Source organism: Sus scrofa, chromosome 6 (genome assembly GCF_054392235.1).
Source record: "Sus scrofa isolate SSC_HxYL_T2T_F1_AM1 chromosome 6, Sscrofa_HxYL_maternal_Yorkshire_Landrace_v2.0, whole genome shotgun sequence".
NCBI lineage: Eukaryota > Metazoa > Chordata > Mammalia > Artiodactyla > Suidae > Sus > Sus scrofa.
Genome location: NC_139388.1, coordinates 15,196,902 through 15,216,794, shown reverse-complemented (window position 1 = coordinate 15,216,794; position 19,893 = coordinate 15,196,902). Strand labels below are relative to the sequence as shown.

Genomic DNA, 19,893 nt, shown 5'->3' with positions numbered 1-19,893 from the left:
GATCCAACATTTGGGACCATCATTTATGTGACACTGTGGTCTAATTCCTTCTTGTTTATTTAGACAAGGCTTCATTCCTAGCTAAAGATCTGCTTTCTGAGCTTAGGAAGAAATGGAAACAGCACTTCTTGCCAAGAGCAATGTTATCCCCAGCCCATTCACTGTGCTCAGTCATGAGACCATTTTACTATCTGAGTGAGATGAGCCATTTAAGGCGCTCAACTTGGGCAACTGATGATCAGGGTCAGGGCAAATCAGAGAAGAGCTCCTGGTCAGTGTCATGAGCCCAGGTATAAGATACAGCCTACCTCTGGTTGCACAGAGGTAAAGAAAGGTTCTACCGAGGAGTTGAGCCTGAAGCCTTTGGACCTCTTCAACAACCAATGTTGGGATTTCCCTGTGGCACAGCAGGTTAAGGATCTGGTGTTGTCATTGCAGCAGCTCTCTTATTCAACACCATTATCTCCAAGAGCACAAGGCCTGGCACATAGGAGGCATTCAATAAACATTGTTTTGTTTGTTTGTTTGCTTTTTAGGGCTGTACCTGTGGCATATGGAAGTTCCCAGGCTAGGAGTCGAATCAGAGCTACACCTGCCAGCCTACGCCAGCCACAGCTGGTCTGTTGAAGTTCCCCACCCAGAGCTCAAACCCACACGGCAGCAATGACCAAGCCACAGCAGTGACAAGGCCAGATCCTTAACCTACTGAGCTTCCATGGAACTCTTGAAATGGATACTTTATAAGTTATTTTCATTTACTAAGTGAATGTTAGTACACAACATTACTTTTCTGGGGGTCAGGGGGTACCGCAGTGTGTAGCAGCTTGATGTAGGATCTCAATTCCCAGAGCAGGGATTGAAGCCTGGCAGGAGCGGTGAAAGTGCCCAGTCCTAACCACTAGACCACCAGGGTACTTCCATATTACTTTTAAGAATGCAGTTTGTTTATATTGTCTATGATCTTTTTTTTTAGATTTTTATTTTTTGTATTGTAGTTTATTTTCAATGTTCTGTCAATTTCTGCTTTGTCTATGCTCTTCTAAGCCACTGTCTATGCCTTTCATGGCAGGAGAGTATGGTGGTCATTAGGAAATACTTGTTCCAAAAAGGGGCCTTAGATTTGACAGCGTGCGATCCAGTCCAGAGACTCCCAGATCTGGTTGCAGCTGCAGCTTTACTAAATGACACAGATCTCCAGCGCCACCCTGGGCTTGGGCCCAGTGCTAACGGTGGCGGGGACTAGGGCCTCAGAATACCGGAGATTCCGTGCAGGGGGCGGGGCCAGAGCACCGGCGAGAGGGAGCGGCGCTGCTCCTAGAGAGGCGCCGCCGCGGCCTGGTGACGCACTTCCGGCAGCGCCTAGGAGCTGTCGGCAGCAGAGGTAAGTGTGGGGTGCGGGGGTGCGGGGCTGCGGGAGGCGGGGGAGGTGCCTAGCCACTACGCTCTGGGCGCGGTTGGGGTGCTTTTCCACCCTGGGTGGAGGTTGGTCTCGGCTGTCTGGGGTCCTCTTCCTCCTCGTCTCACCGCCTGCTTTGGACCTGGTGGTGATTACGTTCCGTGGAAGGCGAAGTCTGTGTTACTGTCACAGTCACGAAGCTCTGAGCGTTTAGCACTTTATCTGGGGAAGATGCTACTGGCTTTTTGGGAACGTGTTGGAGCCGACAGAGAGTTGAATACTGGCAGGGGTGAAGCGACCTGAGGTGATATCATGTGTCTTGACATGTTGAGGTCGTGCAGGGGCTTTTACCTGTTTCCGTTTCAAGTATGGCTCACCCAGGCTCGCAACACAGGGTGGTGAATCAGGACGAGTGGGGGAGCAGAAAAAGCAAAGCCCCTCCAGGCCACCCGAGAGCAGAAGGCGGCCGACTTTTGGAGGACACTGTCTCCTGGAGCGGTGTTATTTCCAAAAGGTAACCCGGCCTAACTTCTCTTGGGCTGTTGGATGACAATGATCTGGGAATGATTTCTACAATGAAGAGTGTACGGATTTGCTCGGTCCTAGAATACACCTGAAACAGTTTCACAACTGCTCATTCATATCCTCATGAAAGCAAGTTTACTAAAATATACTGTGAAATGTTAATGAAAACGTGAAATATGTATTTAAAAAAATACTTTTGGAATGTGGTTGATAGTGTATTCAGAGGAAAAGTTGTGGCCTTATAGATTTTGATTTTCAAATAGGAAAGAATACAAATAAATTTAAAAATCATGCAACTTCAAGAGCCTTTGAGTAACAGGCCTTAGAGTGTTTAGTTAAAATACTGTTTTCCAAAGTTACTTAGTTATTTTCTTTCCCATCACTTCAGTGTGGTTATGTTGTGGTAGAGTTAGGCTCATTTGCTGTTTATATTTTTTGGAGGTCATTGCCCCTATCCCATCCTGGATATATACAGTGAATCCTATATATAGAAGATTGCATCTAGCATGGCATTTATGAAGTATAGAAGTAATGTGAGCATCCATTAAACACAACACACCATTAAGAAGAACATCGCCACTGTGTCTGTGTGCACCTTCTCAACCCAACTCCCTCTTACCTGCCCTTAGAGCTAACAACTCTTGAATTTGTGTTAGTCATGGCCTTACCTATTTTTAAAAATAATTTTTATCACATATACATCTATCTGCAAGTAATGTAATTAATTTTGGTTTTGAGCTTTATGAAGTTGGCATCATGGTATCTGTAGGCTTCTGGGACTTGCATAACTCATTATGTTCCTAAATTCATCCATGTTTTGTGTGTAGCTGTGAATCATTCATTTTTTGCTGCTGAGTAATGTTCCACTGTAAATATGGTATGACAGCTTCTTTGTGTATTCTCGACATAGGAGTTTCCAGTTTTTTGTTATTAAAATACTGCTGATAATAATGTGTGTATTGTCTACATATGAGTTTTTCTGTGATATAAATATTAAAATTTAATCATGAATACTGAATTTTATCAAACAAGCTTGGCATCCACTGAGATAGAAAGTATGGTTATCTTTCTTTGATTTATTAATGTGGAAAAGTACAGTCTGTATGCTAATACTGAACTTTACTTGGATTCATGGAATGATCCCTCTAAGGCATGATGTGTCATGTTAATGAACTGCTGGAGTCTATTCCTCAATATTGAGGATTTTTGCACCAGTATTCATAAATGAGACTGGTCTGTGGTATTTGTGTTAGTGTTGTGCTGACACCATAAAAAAGACTGGGAAACTTACTTTGCTGTTTCCTGCTCCAGTTTAAGTTGTGTTAGAATTATTGATTTCTTAAAGATTTGAAAGGATTTGCCCATGATAAATATGGGCTCAGAGTTTGGTGATAGTTCACTTTGTACTGCTCTCTCAGTTTACTTAGGGAAAGGTAATCATGGGTTACAGAGAAAAAAAATCTATATGATAAAATCAGTAGAGTTGATTTATTAGATTCAGATAGATTATATTGTTTTCCATCATAGAATGTTTTCTTTTGAAGCATCCATAGAACATGTTTTAAATGGATGCTGCAGCTACAAAAGCCCCTCAGAAATCTGTAACGCAGAAGTGAATAGATCAAGTTATCTAAACACTATGCAGTAAAGCCAGAGAAGAAATTAACAACACACTATCCTTAACAGTTCTTTGTTCAGGAGTTCCCGTCGTGGCGCAGTGATTAACGAATCCGACTAGGAACCATGAGGTTGCGGGTTCGGTCCCTGCCCTTGCTCAGTGGGTTAACGATCCGGCGTTGCCGTGAGCTGTGGTGTAGGTTGCAGACACGGCTCGGATCCTGCGTTGCTGTGCCTCTGGCGTAGGCCGGTGGCTACAGCTCCGATTCAACCCCTAGCCTGGGAACCTCCATATGCCGCGGGAGCGGCCCAAGAAATAGCAACAACAACAACAACAACAAAAGACAAAAAGACAAAAAAAAAAACAAAAAAAAACAGTTCTTTGTTCAGAGACAGAACACAGTTGCTGACAAGTTGTAAAATAATAATTAAAACATATAAAAAGTCTCTGGAATGTGGTTAATAATATATTCAGTAGACTGTTTAAAGGTTTCGACAGCCACGTAGGAAAGAATGAAAATAGGTGAATGAATCATGCAACCTCAGGAAGGTAGAAAAAAGTTTTTTGTAGTCTAGCTAACAGCAGACTACAAAGCAGAACATAGGACAGAAGTTTGTGTGCAGGCAGTTTGTTTGGGAATGTAGTCCCAGGGCAGGGTGAAAGACAAGAGAAGTCTTTTCAAATAGAGAAGGATGGACAGAGTATACTAGGATGTATTGTCAGGCTGGCCACCCCCCTGAGGTGACTGGTGCCCTGACTTGCAGGATCTTTGAGGAGCCTTAGAATCTTATGGCTAAACACGTGGGGGACTAAAGGGAGACATGTTTATCCGTTGACTTCTGTCTGCTGTTGGCCAAGGGTGGCCTCACAGGCATTGACTTCCCTGTCTTTCAGAACCCAGCAGGTGTCTGAAGATGTCCCACACAGGGCAGAGAAGCCTCAGGGCAGGAGCCACACCTGTGTGGTGTAGACCCATTGGTTGGTTGTAGTTGCTTAAAGCTGGTCAAAGCCTCTGGAACTGGACTGAGTGTACAAGAGGATTTGGGGAGGTGCATAAGGTGTCTCTTACAGAGCTAAAGAGACAGATGTAAAAAGCAGAACTTAATGAATTAAAAACAAATAGAAAAGGGAGTGGTGTTCTAAATAAATAGAAAGGCTGGTGGTTCTTTGAAAATCAAACAACATTAACCGTAGAGAAATCATAGTTTATTAATCTGCTTGGGCTACCCTAACAAAATACCATAAACTGTCCGGCTTAAACAATAGAAACTTAGTTCTCACGGTTCTGGAGGCTGGGAGTCCAAGCTCAAAGTATCAGACAATTCAGTTTTTAGTGAGGGTTCTCAGGCTGCAGGTGGCTTCCTTCTCACTGTGTCCTCACATGGCAGAGAGAGCTCTGGAGTTTCTTCCTCTTCTTATTAGGACACCAGCCCTATCAGATTATGACCTTGTTTAACCTTATTACCTCTTCATGAGTCCTATCTCCAAATATAGTCACACTGAAATTTAGGGCTTCAGCATACAAATTTTGGGGGGATGTAATCAGTCCAATATTAACTAAGGCTATAGGGTCTTGAAAGCGTATATATTCAAAAGAAGTAGGAAAAGCAAAGGAGCTCCAGATAGGGAGGAAATGAAAAAAGTCATGAGCCAGTGTTTTCCATAACTATGTGCAAGTTGAAATTCTGGAAGACACATACTTTTAGAAAAAATTAAAATTTCAAGATTGATTTTGGGAGCAGTAAAAATCAGAAAATAACCAGTCTATGTGGCTTTGAATATAATGGACAAAGAGTGCTGCGTCATGGGATTCTGGATGCTGTAGTAATCCTCCCTCTCAAGCTGCTGAGGCCTTGGCTTCTTTGCCCTTAGAATGTTGGAAGGCACGAGGAGCCAGCCTCATGCTTCTTGTGGCCCAGCTTCCTCAAGGTAAGCCTGGGCCATGCAGGAGGCCGACCTCCTAACCTCTACAGGTATCCGGACTCCTGAGGACACTCAGCTGTGTGAGCCTGGGCAGGATGGGAGGGGGCAGCTTCCCCTTCTCCGGGAGCTGCCTCCCTGGGACCTGACTCCAAGTCCTCTGTGTTGGGGCTGCAGCCCCTCCAGCCTGACTTCTCTGACAGTATCACAGAAGGTGATGCTTTAGAGGAAGAGAATAAGCCCAGGATCTTGGGACTGTTCTGTCCCTTGGGCTGAGTTGTTGCTACCTGAGTCTTGGTTTTATTAACCTTTAGGCTCTGCCTACATTTCTTTTTTTTCTTTTTTTTCTTTTTTTTTCCTTTTTGCCTTTTCTAGGGCTGCTCCCATGGCATATGGAGGTTCCCAGGCTAGGTGTCCAATCGGAGCTGTAGCCACTGGCCTACGCCAGAGCCACAGCAACGCGGGATCTGAGCCGCGTCTGCAACCTACACCACAGCTCACGGCAACGCCGGATCGTTAACCCACTGAGCAAGGGCAGGGACCGAACCTGCAACCTCATGGTTCCTAGTCGGATTTGTTAACCACTGTGCCACGACGGGAACTCCTGCCTACATTTCTTATATACACTCTTCTGTGTGTATGATGTGTCAGAATTATAAAATTCTAGGGTGCCTGGCAGTGAGCATCAATGTCATGGCTAGGAGGAGCCCTGGGTGCAGAGCCAGTGAACAGATCTCTCCCTTCGTTCCATGACAGCTCCTGCTCGCACTTTCGTGTGGATGCTGGCCACCTGTGTCTCAATCTTCTGCAAGGGGCTGTATTGTTCCTGGTGGGGTGGCTTGTCTCACACTTGTCTCACTGTTTTTCCTCAGCACCACTGCTTCTCTCAGAGGGAGACCAAGTGCTGGCAGCCATGCTTCTGACAGCCTGGCTCCAGGTGAGCTGTGAGTCCTTCAACTCTACCTGGGCAGTTTCACATTGATGAAAACTGGGAAGCGAAGCCGATGAGCCTTGCGATGAGAGCTGGAGCTTCTGCCTGCCAGAATGGAGCTTGTGGAAAGAGTGGTGATGTGGAGGGACGGAGGCCAGAGACCAGGACAGCCAAGGTCAAGGCAGCAGGAGGGTGTGCCTGATAGACAAGTGTAGTGTCGTGCACACCAGTGTACCTTGCTCCCCCAGTAGAGGGCTCTGGTGAATGATAGACAGGGAAGCTGCCCATGAGTGGAGGAGGATGGCAGAGAGCTAGGATTCCAGGGAGGGACTGTAGATGAAGAGGAGTAGCAGGACTAGATCCAAATAGAAGATGAGCGTGCCTCTGATTCTGGGGAAAGGTGAGGATGAGCAGAGTGGGGTCAATGGAGGGAAAGAAGACAGGAAGTCCTGTGGACAGGATGTCTCATTGTGTCCTGGAGATGCTTTCAGGGCTTGGGGTGTAGTGGGCAAACTTTAGGTCTCTGATAAGAACTCTGGATCCTCTCCCCAGAAAAAGAAACATGCGAACCACATTTTCCATATGATTTCAGGGACTTCATGGACCTCCATGGACTACCTCATAGTCACAGTAACTCCAGTGACACCATTTGAGGCTTAGTGTGCTGCGGGCACCATACTGAGCACTTGACATACTCCCACATATCTCTCTGGGAGATAGGTGCTGTGTTGTATTCATTCTGCTACAAACGAAAGGCACAAGGGAGTTGGATGACTTATCCAAGGTCACTCAGTCATTGCGTGAGTCGTAACTGTTCAGCCCTGTGACACATGGGGAGCAAATGAAGTTAACGTCGTCAGATTTATGATGTCTTATGTAGGGAATAATTTTCAGGGGAGATTTGAAAGCAAGGTGGCCACCTCAGAAAGAGTCCCATTGGTCTAGGTGATGTAGGATTCATTAAGGCAAGTAGCTGCTAACAAGGGGGGTGGCAGTCAATGATACTAGCTGCGGTTTCAGTTCAGGAGGAGGCACCAACTGTCGGGGAAAAGGGGGTGGCCAGCAGTGAAGGTGTTTAATTTTGTGTAGAGGAGTTATTAGACTATCCACGTCACACAGTGAGTGACTCACAAAAACACTCTCAAGTGCGCTAGAGTTGTTGATGGGTAGAAGCCAGTACAGTCAAGCAAGACAGATGCTGGCAGAGAGGAGTTGAGATTGAGAGACAGATCACTGCCAGACTGTTCCCAGGGTTGTTACCTAAGGCGGAGGTGGGCGGAATGAGGGCAGCCAGAGGTGGCAGTTGCCAGTGGGCGGGGGGGGGGGGTGGCTTGCTAACTGTTTAGTGGAGTGATGCAGAGAGCAGCTCAAAGGATGGCTGACTTCCCTTCTTGCCCAAACCTTCTTGGAGAGGCAGTGAAGTTGGACAGGATGAGGCTTGAATGGGAGCGGGTAACAAAAAATGCTGGGTTTTCAGCAAGACCCATTTGGAAGCAGATTGGGCTGCCAGCTCTCACCCCACGCTTTAGCCCCTGCACCCCCAGCCAATCCTGGCAGCACTGGGCTTCCTTGGCTGGAGGTGCAGGAGCAGAAGCTGTACAGCCTGTCCTAGGGGGTCCATGGCAGAAACCGGGTGGCAAGTGAGGGCTGGATGAGATGGAAGCCGTGGCTGTTGTTTGGGGGTGCCTTGAGGTTTGAGAGTGAGGGTGAGGTGTGTCATCCTGGACACAGAAGGCAAGAGCTCAAGGGAGGGAATGGGAGAGCATGTGTGTTGGTCTGGAGCTGCCTCTGCCAGTGAGGTCGGCGTGGCGTACCTGAAAGAAGGCAGTTGCATTAGGGGTAGCTGGTCATGGGAATTTTTTTTCTTTCATCTCAACTTATATCATCCTTTGTAAGTGAATTATGGCATGAGGTTTCTCTGCTGTGAGAGAAATCAGATATTCCATGGTTTACTTTCCAGGTGTTTTTCTGAACTCTTTCCCCTTGTTGTTAATTTTGTGCTCTCCACAAGCCCCTCCCTAAGCCCTCATACTGCCCTCTGCCCCTCACTTAGGGCCTGAGCCATGGAATTGGCCCTAGGGCAGCAGGAAACTGTTGTTTCAGAAGTTGGTGACCTTCGAGGACGTGGCTGTGTACTTCACCCAGACGGAGTGGGACGGCCTGTCCCCTGCACAGAGGGCCCTGTACAGGGATGTGATGCTGGAGAATTATGGGAATGTGGCCTCCCTGGGTAAGACCTCTCTCCTCCTGGGACTCAGACTCTGTTGCTTGGTGCTCCCTGGCTTCCTTCCCCCTTATTGGTTGAGATGGGGCCTCTGGTAATTTTTTACTGAGTAGGAACTTGCAGGGGTTGATGCCCATTCTTCTAGACCTGGGGTCGCTAGGAACGGTGAACCCCAAGCCCTTTTGGGGGCCCAGTATAGGACTTTGCTGGACTGGTGCGCACTCTTGAGCCATCCTATGGAGGCTGTGTTTTGAACATGGTGTAGATGAAAATAACTTACCGTTCTAAGCATTACCTTCAGGTTCCCTCTCTTACCTGCATCTCTTGAGTTTTTCCAAGGGTCTCTGTGTCTTTTGAATGTTTTGGGCAGTGGACAAAAAATGGTATCCCTTTAGGCAGAATCTCCCTGTTTGCCCTGCATGAAGTCTCAGGCTGGCCCCTTCCGAACTTCTCTCACATCTTCTCAAGCCTCTTCCTCCCACCCCTACCTGACGCTACACATATATCTTCCTGCCTCACCCCCCCCCCCAACTTTCCCATAGTTCTTAGGCAAGGACCCCCTGGGGTTCCTTCCTTCCCTTCCCATTGCTGACACAAACTGAGAAGAGGTTTAGAAAATCATCTGTGGGAGATTATCCACCTGTCTTTCTTATTTCCTTTCCCCCAAACAGGATTTCCTCTTCTCAAGCCTGCTGTGATTGCACAACTGGAGGGAGGAGTTGAGCTGGGGGGCCCATCTCCACTGGCTTCTGGAACAGGCTCAGGCCCCGAGGACCTCTGGACTGGTAAGGGAGGCACATGTTGCCCATTATGCTGCAGAGTTTAGCTCTTGAGGAAGGAAGTCAACTTTAGCAACTTACAGGCATGCCACACATATTGGCCAATGTACAAAGTAACATTTAAATAAATTCTGATGATTTCTAGAGATAGGCACAATTGAGACCTTTCTATTTTCATAGTTTGCTATTTCTTTCTTTTTTTTTTTTTTTTTTTTTTTGTCTTTTTGTTGTTGTTGTTGTTGTTGCTATTTCTTGGGCCGCTCCCGCGGCATATGGAGGTTCCCAGGCTAGGGGTTGAATCGGAGCTGTAGCCACCGGCCTACGCCAGAGCCACAGCAACTTGGGATCCGAGCCGCGTCTGCAACCTACACCACAGCTCACGGCAACGCCGGATCCTTAACCCACCGAGCAAGGGCAGGGACCGAACCCGCAACCTCATGGTTCCTAGTCGGATTTGTTAACCACTGTGCCACAACGGGAACTCCTGCTATTTCTTTTTTTTTTTTAATTAATTAATTAATTTATTTATTTATTTTTGTCTTTTGTCTTTTTGTTGTTGTTGTTGTTGCTATTGGCATATGGAGGTTCCCAGGCCAGGGGTTGAATCGGAGCTGTAGCCACCGGCCTACGCCAGAGCCACAGCAACTTGGGATCCGAGCTGCGTCTGCAACCTACACCACAGCTCACGGCAACGCCGGATCCTTAACCCACTGAGCAAGGGCAGGGATCGAACCCGCAACCTCATGGTTCCTAGTCGGATTCGTTAACCACTGCGCCACTACGGGAACTCCTGCTATTTCTAATTCCTAGAACAGATCTTTTTTCAAATGCGTCATTCTCATTCTTTTCCATCTTTTTTAAAGATTTTTATTTTTTCGGAATTCCCGTCATGGCTCGGTGGTTAATGAATCTGACTAGGAACCATGAGGTTGCGGGTTCGGTCCCTGGCCTTGCTCAGTGGGTTAAGAATCCGGCGTTGCCGTGAGCTGTGGTGTAGGTTGCAGACGTGGCTCAGATCCCACGTTGCTGTGGTTCTGGTGTAGGCTGGTAGCTACAGCTCTGATTGGATCCCTAGCCTGGGAACCTCCATATGCCATGGGTGCAGCCCTAGAAAAGACAAAAAGATTAAAAAAATTTTTATTTTTTCTACTATAGTTGATTTGCAATGTTCTGTCAAGGTTTCTGCTGTATAGCAACGTGACCCAGTTATACATACATATGCGCGCGCACACACACACACACACACACGCACACACATGCGCACACATATATATACACATTCTTGTTCTCACATTAGTCTCCATCCTGTTCCCTCAGAAGTGACTAGATATAGTTCCGTGTGCTGTACAACAGGATCTTATTGCTTATCCACTCCAAGTGCAGTAGTTTGCATCTTTTAACCCCAGACTCCCAGTCCATTCCACTCCCTCCCCCTCCGCTTTGGTAATTCTTTTCAATCTTAATTTTGGAATTCTACCTTTCTTAGACAAAATGAATGGATTCAGTACTCTTCTGGGTCCTTGCTATTTTCTAGCAGTCTCTATTTGATGTGAAGGATACAGAATTAACAGCCTTTTTTGTTTGTTTGTTTTGTCTTTTTGTCTACTTAGGACCACACCCACAGCATATGGGGGTTCCCAGGCCAGGGATCCAATTGGAGCTGTATTGGCTGGCCTATGCCAGAGCCACAGCAACTCGGGATTCAGGCTGAGTCTGCGACCTACACCACAGCACACGGCAACGTCGGATCCTTAGTCTACTAAGCAAGGCCAGGGATTGAACTCGCATCCTCACGGATTCTAGTTGGGTTCGTTAACCACTGAGCCAAGACAGGAACTCCTAACAGTCATTTTAACTAGACTGTGGAGTAGACTTTTTGAAGTCCAGTCCCAACTGTGCTATTTCCTACTGTGTGACTTTGAGCAGGTCACTTATTTGCATTCTCTAAATATCAGTGTTCTCGGAGTTCCCTTTGTGGCTTAGTGGTTAACGAATCCGACTAAGAACCACGAGATTGCGGGTTTGATCCCTGGCCTTGCTCAGTGGGTTAAGGATCTGGTAGCTGTGAGCTGTGGTGTAGGTTGCACATGCGGCTTAGATCCCGAGTTGCTGTGGCTCTGGCATAGGCTTGGCAGCTACAGCTCCGATTAGGCCCCTAGCCTGGGAACCTCCATGTGCCGCAGGTATGGCCCTAGAAAAGATAAAATAAATAAATAAATAAATATCAGTGTTCTTGTCCTTGAAAATGGAATAACAGTAATAAAATGAGGTCATAGTGCTATTCTTGTGGGTTGATAATTAAATGAGATAACATATACCAAGTACCTGGCCTGTAATGTGTGCTGAGTTAAGTGTTATTAGGAGTTCCCATTGTAGCTCAGTGGGTTAAGAACCCAACATAGACTCCTTGAAGATGCAGATTTGATCCCTGGCCTCCCTCAGTGGGTTAAGGATCCACTGCTGCTGCAAGCTGCAGCATGGATCATAGATGTGGCTCAGATCTGGTGTTGCTATGGCTGTGGCATAGGCTCCAGCTACAGCTCTGATTGTACCCTTAGCCTGGGAACTTCCGTATGCCCACAGGTGCAGCCACAAAAAGAAAAAAAATTATTTTATTACTAATTTTGAGGAGAAAACTGTATACAATAAGCTGTAGGAAATAAGGTGGAAAGGAGGAAGTAATGCTATCAGTTCAGTGCTTCTCAAAAGATGAGCAAACACATCACCTGGGTGTCTTGTAGATGCACATATTGTCATTCAGTTAGTTTGAGGCAGGGCCAAGAGTCTGCATTTTTTGTCAAGTTCCCAGGTAATGCCAGTGCTTCTGGTTCCCATACCACACTTGAAGTAGTGAGGTTCTCATTGACTCATTCATAGTAGCTGCCAGGTGATTTCCCATTTTCTGTGAGGGCCAGCTTTACTTGCTGCCTTTGGGGTCCATAAGATTCTCTTGCATTCTTTTGATGAATTAGCTCTCTCTCTCTCTCTTTTTTTTTTTTTTGCTTTTTAGGGCTTCACCCTCAGCATATGGAAGTTCCCAGGCTAGGGGTCAAATCAGAGCTACAGCTTCCAGCCTATGCCACAGACACAGCAACTCGGGATCTGAGCCGTGTCGGTGACCTACACTAGAGCTCATGGCAGTGCTGGATCCCCAGCCCACTAAGCAAGGCCAGGACTTGAACCCACAGTCTCATGGATACTAGTTGGTTTTGTTTCCACTGAGCCACAACGGGAAGTCCAAATCATCTTTTTTTTTTTAAAAAAAGTGGTTTCAGTGGATTTTTTGTTCCTTGTGACCATTCAACCACATGTTCACTGACCAAGGAAGACATGTTTTAGAAATGGAAAGTTTAAAGTGCTTGACAGATAGAGGGAGAAGAAAGTGATATTGGAAACTTCTTAGTCAAAAAAGTCTGGATTTCACTTTATAAGCAGCAGACAGTCCTGAAGTCTTTGAACAACCCATCATGATCTTAGCTGAGGGTAGAAACATTCACCTAGTCAGTGTGCATAGGTTAATTAGAGTAAGGAATCAAATGGATGCTAGGCAGGCAGAAGGGAAAATCATAGGGCACAAGACCCATGTCAGCAGAGTTGATTTAAAAAAACAAAAACAAAACAAAACTTTCTCAGAAGCCCTACCTAGTGACTTCTACTAAAATCTCACTTGTTGGAACTGTGTCATCTGGATCCCCATTGCAAGAAAGGGTAGAAAATGTAGTTTTTAGCTGCAGTTCTTATTACAACTTCATAAAAAATGGAGGATATGCTAGTAAGGAAGAGAGAATGGATATTGGTTAAACAACCAGCAGCATGTGCTGCACCATGGGATATGTAGATAGAAGGTCACTGGTGTAGAAAAATTGGCAAAGAATATAAGTGAGTGAGGTAGGAAAGCTCTGTGCCAGGGGACCCAGAATATTCATGTTCAAGTATCAGAACAGGCTGAAAATTCCTTGCTCTTTGGGAAAACGTGCTAATTTAATTAAAGCTTACTTCTGCATTGAGTCCTGTTTTCTTGAGATCCTAACAACTTCACAATCCTTGACTGTTTTAGGGGCTTCCAAGATTTTTTTGTCAGTACCCTGATCGTCTCTCTTTGGCAGGGTCTGTGATGTCTTATTACACTCACTGTTGAGAGAAGGAGCAATAGGGTTAGGTAAGACAGCTCCTTAAAGGACATTTCTGCCAGATTTCCCTGTGGGAAGAAAAAGATGACCCTGGATTACTGTCTTTGCTTTGTGGATTCAAACCAGTTTTATTTTGAAGCAGTGAAACAGACTGACATAGCAGCTCAGTGATTGCCCAGGGTTGGGAGGTGGGAATAGCAAATGACTAGAAGAAAGAAACTTGGGGGTGATGGGAGCATTCTAAAATTGGAGTGAGGTGATGCTTGCACAACTGTATAAATTTAGTAAAAATCACCAAACATTTCAGTAATACAGAAATTTATACCTTAGTAATGCTGCTTCAGATTCAGAAATGTGGCTTTTGTAAAAACAAAATTCAGCTGTAAACATAAGATTTGTCCTTTTTACTGTACGCATGTTTTCCTTTGATAAAAACTTTTATCCAAAAAAATATATATATATGTGGAGTTCCCACTGTGGTGCAGCAGGTTAAGGATCTGGCATTGTCTGTGCTGCAGCAAGATCCCTGGTTTGATCCCTGGTCCAGAAACTTCCATATGCCTTGAGGGCAGCCAAAAAAAACCAAACGCACACACAGATACACACGCAAGAATATAAATAGGAATTCCTGTCATGGCTCAGTGGAAACAAATCTGACTAGTATCCATGAAGACGCAGGTTCAATCCCTAGCCTTGCTCAGTGGGTTAAGGATCTGTCATTGCCTTGAGCTGTGGTGTAGGTCTCAGTGGGTTAAGAATCTGTCATTGCCTTGAGCTGTGGTGTAGTCTCAGTAGGTCTCACTCAGTAGGTCTGGCGTTGATGTGGCTGCATAGAAAGTATGATTTTTTTAACTATCAGTTAAAAAATTATATTAACCATTAGTATAGTTATTATACTAATTATACTAACAGTTAACTAATTATACTACTTAGTTATTTTTAAATTAATTATTAATTATTTTAAATTTTAAATTAAAGCATAGTTGATTTAGATGGCAGAAGTATAAATTTTAATCAATGGGAAAAATGTTCACCCTTAGTAGAAACCATTGAGGGAGTTCCTTTATGGTGCAGTAGAAACAAATTCAGCTAGTATCCATGAGAATGCAGGTTCTATCCCTGGCCTCACTCAGTGGGTTTGGGATTTGGTATTGCCTCGAGCCATGTTGTAGGTCGCAGACATGGCTCAGATCTTCATTGCTGTGGCTGTGGCATAGTCCAGCAGCTGCAGCTATGATTCATCTCCTAGCCTGGGAACTTCCATATGCCACAGTGCAGCCCTAAAAAGAAAAAACAGAAACGAAAACAACAACAAAAAAAAGGTAAGAGGAAACAAAAAAACCCAGTGAAATGCAGATTAAAACAGTGAGAGATGTTTCACCTATCAGAACAATGATATTATAGTAAGTTATGGTGAAAGTACAGCAAAGCAGGTATAGACTTCTGGAGGTGAATGAAATAGGTCATCTTTCTAGAAAGTACTTTAGCAATACATATCAAGCCTTTTAAAGTTTGTACTTGGTAACCTGCATATTCCCTTCTAGGGCAGTATCCTAATAATCAGAGATATAGATGAAAATATAGATATAGATATGTGTAAAAATTCATCATAATTTTATATAATAACAAAATATTGGACACAGCCTGAATTTTCAGTACAGGTAGAATGGTAAATTAAGATTGCTGCAGGATGGAATATTGTTTAGCAATTAAAAAGTACATTTTTATAAGAGTTCCCTTTGTGGCTCAGCAGTAATGAGCCCAACTAGTGTCCATGAGGATGCGGGTTTGATCTCTGGCTTCCCTCCGTGGGTAAAGTATTGGGCGTTGACGTGAACTGTGGTGTAGGTTGCACATGTGGCATGTGGCTCAGATCTGGTGTTGCCATGACTGTGGCATAGGCTGGCAGCTGCAGCTCTGATCTGACCCCTAGACTGAGAACTTCCATCTGCCTCAGGTGCAGCCCTAAAATGAAAAAAAAAAAAAAGTAATTTTTACAGGATATCTAAAGGCATTAGAAAATTATCATCATGACTATTAAAGAAGAAAAACATTTTTACCTTTGAAAAGGTAACGCATGTATGATTTTAGGAAAGTGATTGTGCAGGGGATGCAAACTACTGCTAATCTTCTGATTTTAGGTTTTGTATTGCAAGTAATTTGAAATTTTTTCTTTACGTCTCATACTACAGACTAATTATTTTTATAATCAGGAAAAGATCGACAGTATTTTGATAGTGGTTGCTAGAGAAATCCAGGTTATTTGTGTCCATTGAGGGCGATTATAGTGAACAATACTGGGGTAGGAGGCATATTACATATGGCTGAGGAGAGATGAGTGATGAAAAAATAGGTGCAGCATTTTGAGCCAATTTTAAGAAATTTATGAACAAATGCAGAGACCATTAGTTCTACTGGGACTATGGGAATTATAGAAAGACTAATGAGATCGTGGAAGGAATTTTAGGGAGTGACCAACTATAGGATCGAGGGAAGAGGTAGAAGGTAAGGCAAAGAGAATGCAATAGTGTTCTGGAGGAGGTGGAAAGAGATGGTAACAAAGTGATCAAATGGGCCTAAACAAAGTCTTTCTGAAATAGAGAAAAAAGTTTGAAAGCCCAGAGTCTCAGTTCTAAGAAATAAGATCTGTTCCCATTTGCCTCTTAGTACTGGTAGCACCTGTCATCCCTTGTTGCCACATGTTGTTGGATACTCTGCCTTTTCCTTCTTAAAGAATTTCCTTTTTTCTTTAACAAACTTCAAGCTGTAGTAAAGTATGGTGTGATGGAAAGAACACTGATCTGGTGGAAAGACCTAGAATTTTGTCCCACTGCTGTAACTTTTAACCTTCTTATTACTGGTTTTTGGTTTAGAGACTGGTGATCTTTTAAAATCATTACTTTAAAATTTGTAATATCAGCATATGCTCATAACAGTAAAGAAAGTGTAGAAAGTGGGAGTAAGGGGGACATCTCCCGAACTTCCTGTGCTAGTTTGCTCAGTTTCTTGTGTGTACTTGCAGTAGTTTTCTAGGCATTTTCAAATATTTCTGTGTTAGCCCTTTTTACTTTCCTTTACACAAATGAAAGATACTCTACATACCATTTCTCAACTTGCTTTACTACTTAACAGTGTATCTTTGACGTCTTTTCATGTCAGCACACATAGAATTATTTTATTTATTTATTTATTTTTTCTTTCTTTCTTTCTTGGCCTCCACCACAACATGTGGACGTTCCTGGGCCAGAGATCAAACCCATGCCTTAGCAGCAACCCAAGCCACTGCAGTGACAATGCCAGATCCTTAATCGACTGTTTCACAAGGGACCTCCCACCACTCATTTTATTTTCTAACAGCTACATGTTATTCCACCTTATTGGTTAACCTTACATTCAAATATAGTCTGGTGATTTTAAAGAGCCCCTTGATTATTACGATCCTTTATCCTATTACAGTTCTTTTTTTCTAACATGGTGCTTACATGATATTTTGTGTTTTCTGTTTTTTATACTAGATATTGAGATCCAGACTGACAATAATTTGACAGAGGACATGTATGAAGAAAAACATAATACATCATTTGAACTTCAAAGGGACTTTTCCCAGGAAACAGACTTTTCAGAAGTCTTTATTCTAGAGAAACACCAGGAAGTCCATTCAGTAGGAAGTATGAAGAAAGAAAACAGTGATGTTGATGGGACAGTTGAAGACAATACAGGCCCCATGGAGGAGTGTTTCTTTACTCAAAGTCCAAATTTGGATAAATGTCATACCATCTCTACTGGGGAGCAACCCACTGAGTGTAAAGGATTCAAGAAAGTCTTCAGCTTTGACACAAAACTTATGCAGCATGAAATAATTAATTTCAGGGAAAGACCTTTCAAGTGTGAAAAATTAATGGAAACCTTTAGGAGTAACGCTCAGCTTAATCAGAATCAATATAGCTACACTAAGGAAAAGCCCTATCAGTGTAAGGAGTGTGGCAAAGCCTTTAGTGTTAATGCAAAATTAATTTGGCATCAAAGACTTCACAGTGGGGAGAAGCCCTTCAAATGTGTGGAGTGTGGGAAAAGCTTCAGTTATAGTTCCCATTATATCACACATCAGACAATCCACAGTGGGGAGAAGCCATATCAGTGTAAGGTGTGTGGTAAAGCCTTCAGTGTTAATGGGAGTCTAAGTAGGCATCAGAGAATCCATACAGGAGAGAAGCCCTATCAGTGCAAGGAGTGTGGGAATGGTTTTAGCTGCAGTTCTGCATATATCACGCACCAGAGAGTCCATACTGGAGAGAAACCTTATGCATGTAATGACTGTGGGAAAGCTTTCAATGTTAATGCAAAATTAATTCAACATCAGAGAATCCACACTGGAGAGAAACCTTATGAATGTAATGAGTGTGGGAAAGGCTTCAGGTGCAGCTCCCAGCTTAGGCAGCATCAGAGCATCCACACTGGAGTGAGGCCCTATCAGTGTAAGGAGTGTGGAAAAGCCTTTAGTAATAATGCAAAACTCATACAGCATCAAAGAATTCACACAGGGGAGAAACCCTATGAGTGTACTGAATGTGGAAAAGCCTTTAGTGTCAAAGGGAAGTTAATCCAGCACCAGAGGATCCACACAGGCGAGAAACCCTATGACTGTAAAGAATGTGGGAAAGCTTTTAGGTGTAATGCCCAGCTTCGGCAACACTTGAGAATCCACACTGGGGAGAAGCCATATGAATGTAATGAATGTGGAAAGGCCTTCAACGTTAATGCAAAACTAATGCAGCATCAGAGGATTCACACTGGGGAGAAACCTTTTGAATGTAATGAGTGTGGGAAATGCTTTACTTCTAAAAGAAACCTACTTGATCATCACCGAATCCACACTGGAGAAAAGCCTTATCAATGTAAGGAATGTGGGAAAGCCTTTAGCATCAATGCCAAACTAACTAGGCACCAGAGAATACACACTGGGGAGAAACCTTTCAAATGCATGGAATGTGAGAAAGCATTTAGCTGTAGTTCTGACTATATTGTGCATCAGAGAATTCATACTGGAGAGAAACCCTTTCAATGTAAGGAGTGTGGAAAAGCCTTCCATGTTAATGCCCATTTAATTCGGCATCAGAGAAGCCACACTGGAGAGAAACCGTTCAGATGTGTGGAGTGTGGCAAAGGCTTCAGCTATAGTTCTGACTGTATTATACATCAGACTGTCCATACGTGGAAGAAACATTATATGTGTAATGTGTGTGGGAAAGCCTTCAGATTTGGCTTCCAACTTAGTCAGCATCAGAGTGTCCATAGTGAAGGAAAATCCTAATGAGAAGGATGTAGAAAACTGAAGGTTAATGCTGAATTGGATTAAGTATCCTCGGATTCTCTTAGGGTGAAAAACCCTGAAAAGGAAATGAATATGGCAGAGTCTTCACAAGAAAACAAATCCTTTCCATTTGATTCAATATAAAATTAGGAATAATGACCAATTTTCCTGTTAAAAATAACAGGAAAATAAATAGTTTGTATAACCAAGAGAAAATAAATTGAAAGAAAATATTCCATACTCAACAGCATCAAAAAAAGTCAGTTTTCTAGGTATAGATTTAATTATTATGTGGGGCCTATGTGGAGAAGTAATAAATCTCCACTGTGGGCCACAAAAGAAAAGTTAAATAAATGTGGGGCAGGGGGTGGATAGAGCTATGATACCACGTTTGTTTGTTCTTTTGTTGGGTTGTGTGTGTTTTTTTTTTTTTTTTTTTTTTTTTTTTTTTGGCTGTACCTGCCACATGCTGAAGTTCTTAGACCAGAGATTGAAACCTTGCCATGGTAGTGACAATGTTGGATCCATAAACTGCTGAGCCACAGGGGAACTCCTGATACCTTGTTCTTAAAAACTCAAAGATACTACATATCTAAATTAATTTATTGCCCTTTCATTTTTTACTAGCATGTATCACTTTTATAAAGAGGAAAAATAAAGATTTCCTTTAAAAGCAAAAAAAAAAAGTGTAAATCTTTTTATTTTCATGAAATAGAAAAAGTTTTTATAAGCATTAGATATAAGGCTATAGAAACCAACCATGAGGAAAATGTTGATAAGTTGATTTTTCAAAAATATGTATGCTTTTGTTTTAAATAATCCCAAATAAGTTTAAAAGATAAGCACACAAAGTGGAAACACTGTAAAATTTGTAATATAAAAGTGTACTATCTAGGAGTTCCCATCATAACTCAGTGGTAATGAACAAATTCAACTAGTATCCATGAGGATGCAGGTTCAATCCCTGGCCTTGCTCAGTGGGTTGGTGACCTGTCACTGCAGTGAGCTGAGGTGCAGTTTGTAGATGCAGCTCGGATCCCCATGTTGCTGTGTCTGTGG

General features: G+C 43.5%; 1 protein-coding gene and 1 long non-coding RNA gene across 9 annotated transcripts in view; both read left to right on the top strand.

The window, feature by feature from the left end:
• Positions 1–1,381, top strand: part of LOC146402219 (uncharacterized) — a 98,097-nt gene extending 96,716 nt beyond the window's left edge. For both annotated transcript variants that reach the window (XR_014805545.1, XR_014805543.1), the window contains one exon: positions 1,070–1,381. This is a non-coding gene — a long non-coding RNA (uncharacterized LOC146402219). The remainder of the gene's footprint in view (positions 1–1,069) is intronic.
• On the top strand, positions 1,344–19,520 carry ZNF23 (zinc finger protein 23). 7 transcript variants are annotated; one of them, XM_021093817.2, is made up of 5 exons: positions 1,344–1,381; positions 6,332–6,396; positions 8,494–8,620; positions 9,286–9,399; positions 17,039–19,520. In XM_021093817.2, the coding sequence occupies exons 2-5, from the start codon at positions 6,373–6,375 to the stop codon at positions 18,832–18,834; spliced, it is 2,061 nt and encodes a 686-aa protein (XP_020949476.2). In that variant the 5' UTR covers positions 1,344–1,381; positions 6,332–6,372; the 3' UTR covers positions 18,835–19,520. The 7 variants fall into 7 exon arrangements, with proteins under 7 accessions (XP_020949476.2, XP_020949481.2, XP_084815792.1 ...); XM_021093822.2 differs by having other exon boundaries at positions 8,444–8,620; XM_084959666.1 differs by having other exon boundaries at positions 6,332–6,403; positions 8,444–8,620.
• The last annotated feature ends 373 nt before the right edge of the window (positions 19,521–19,893 follow it).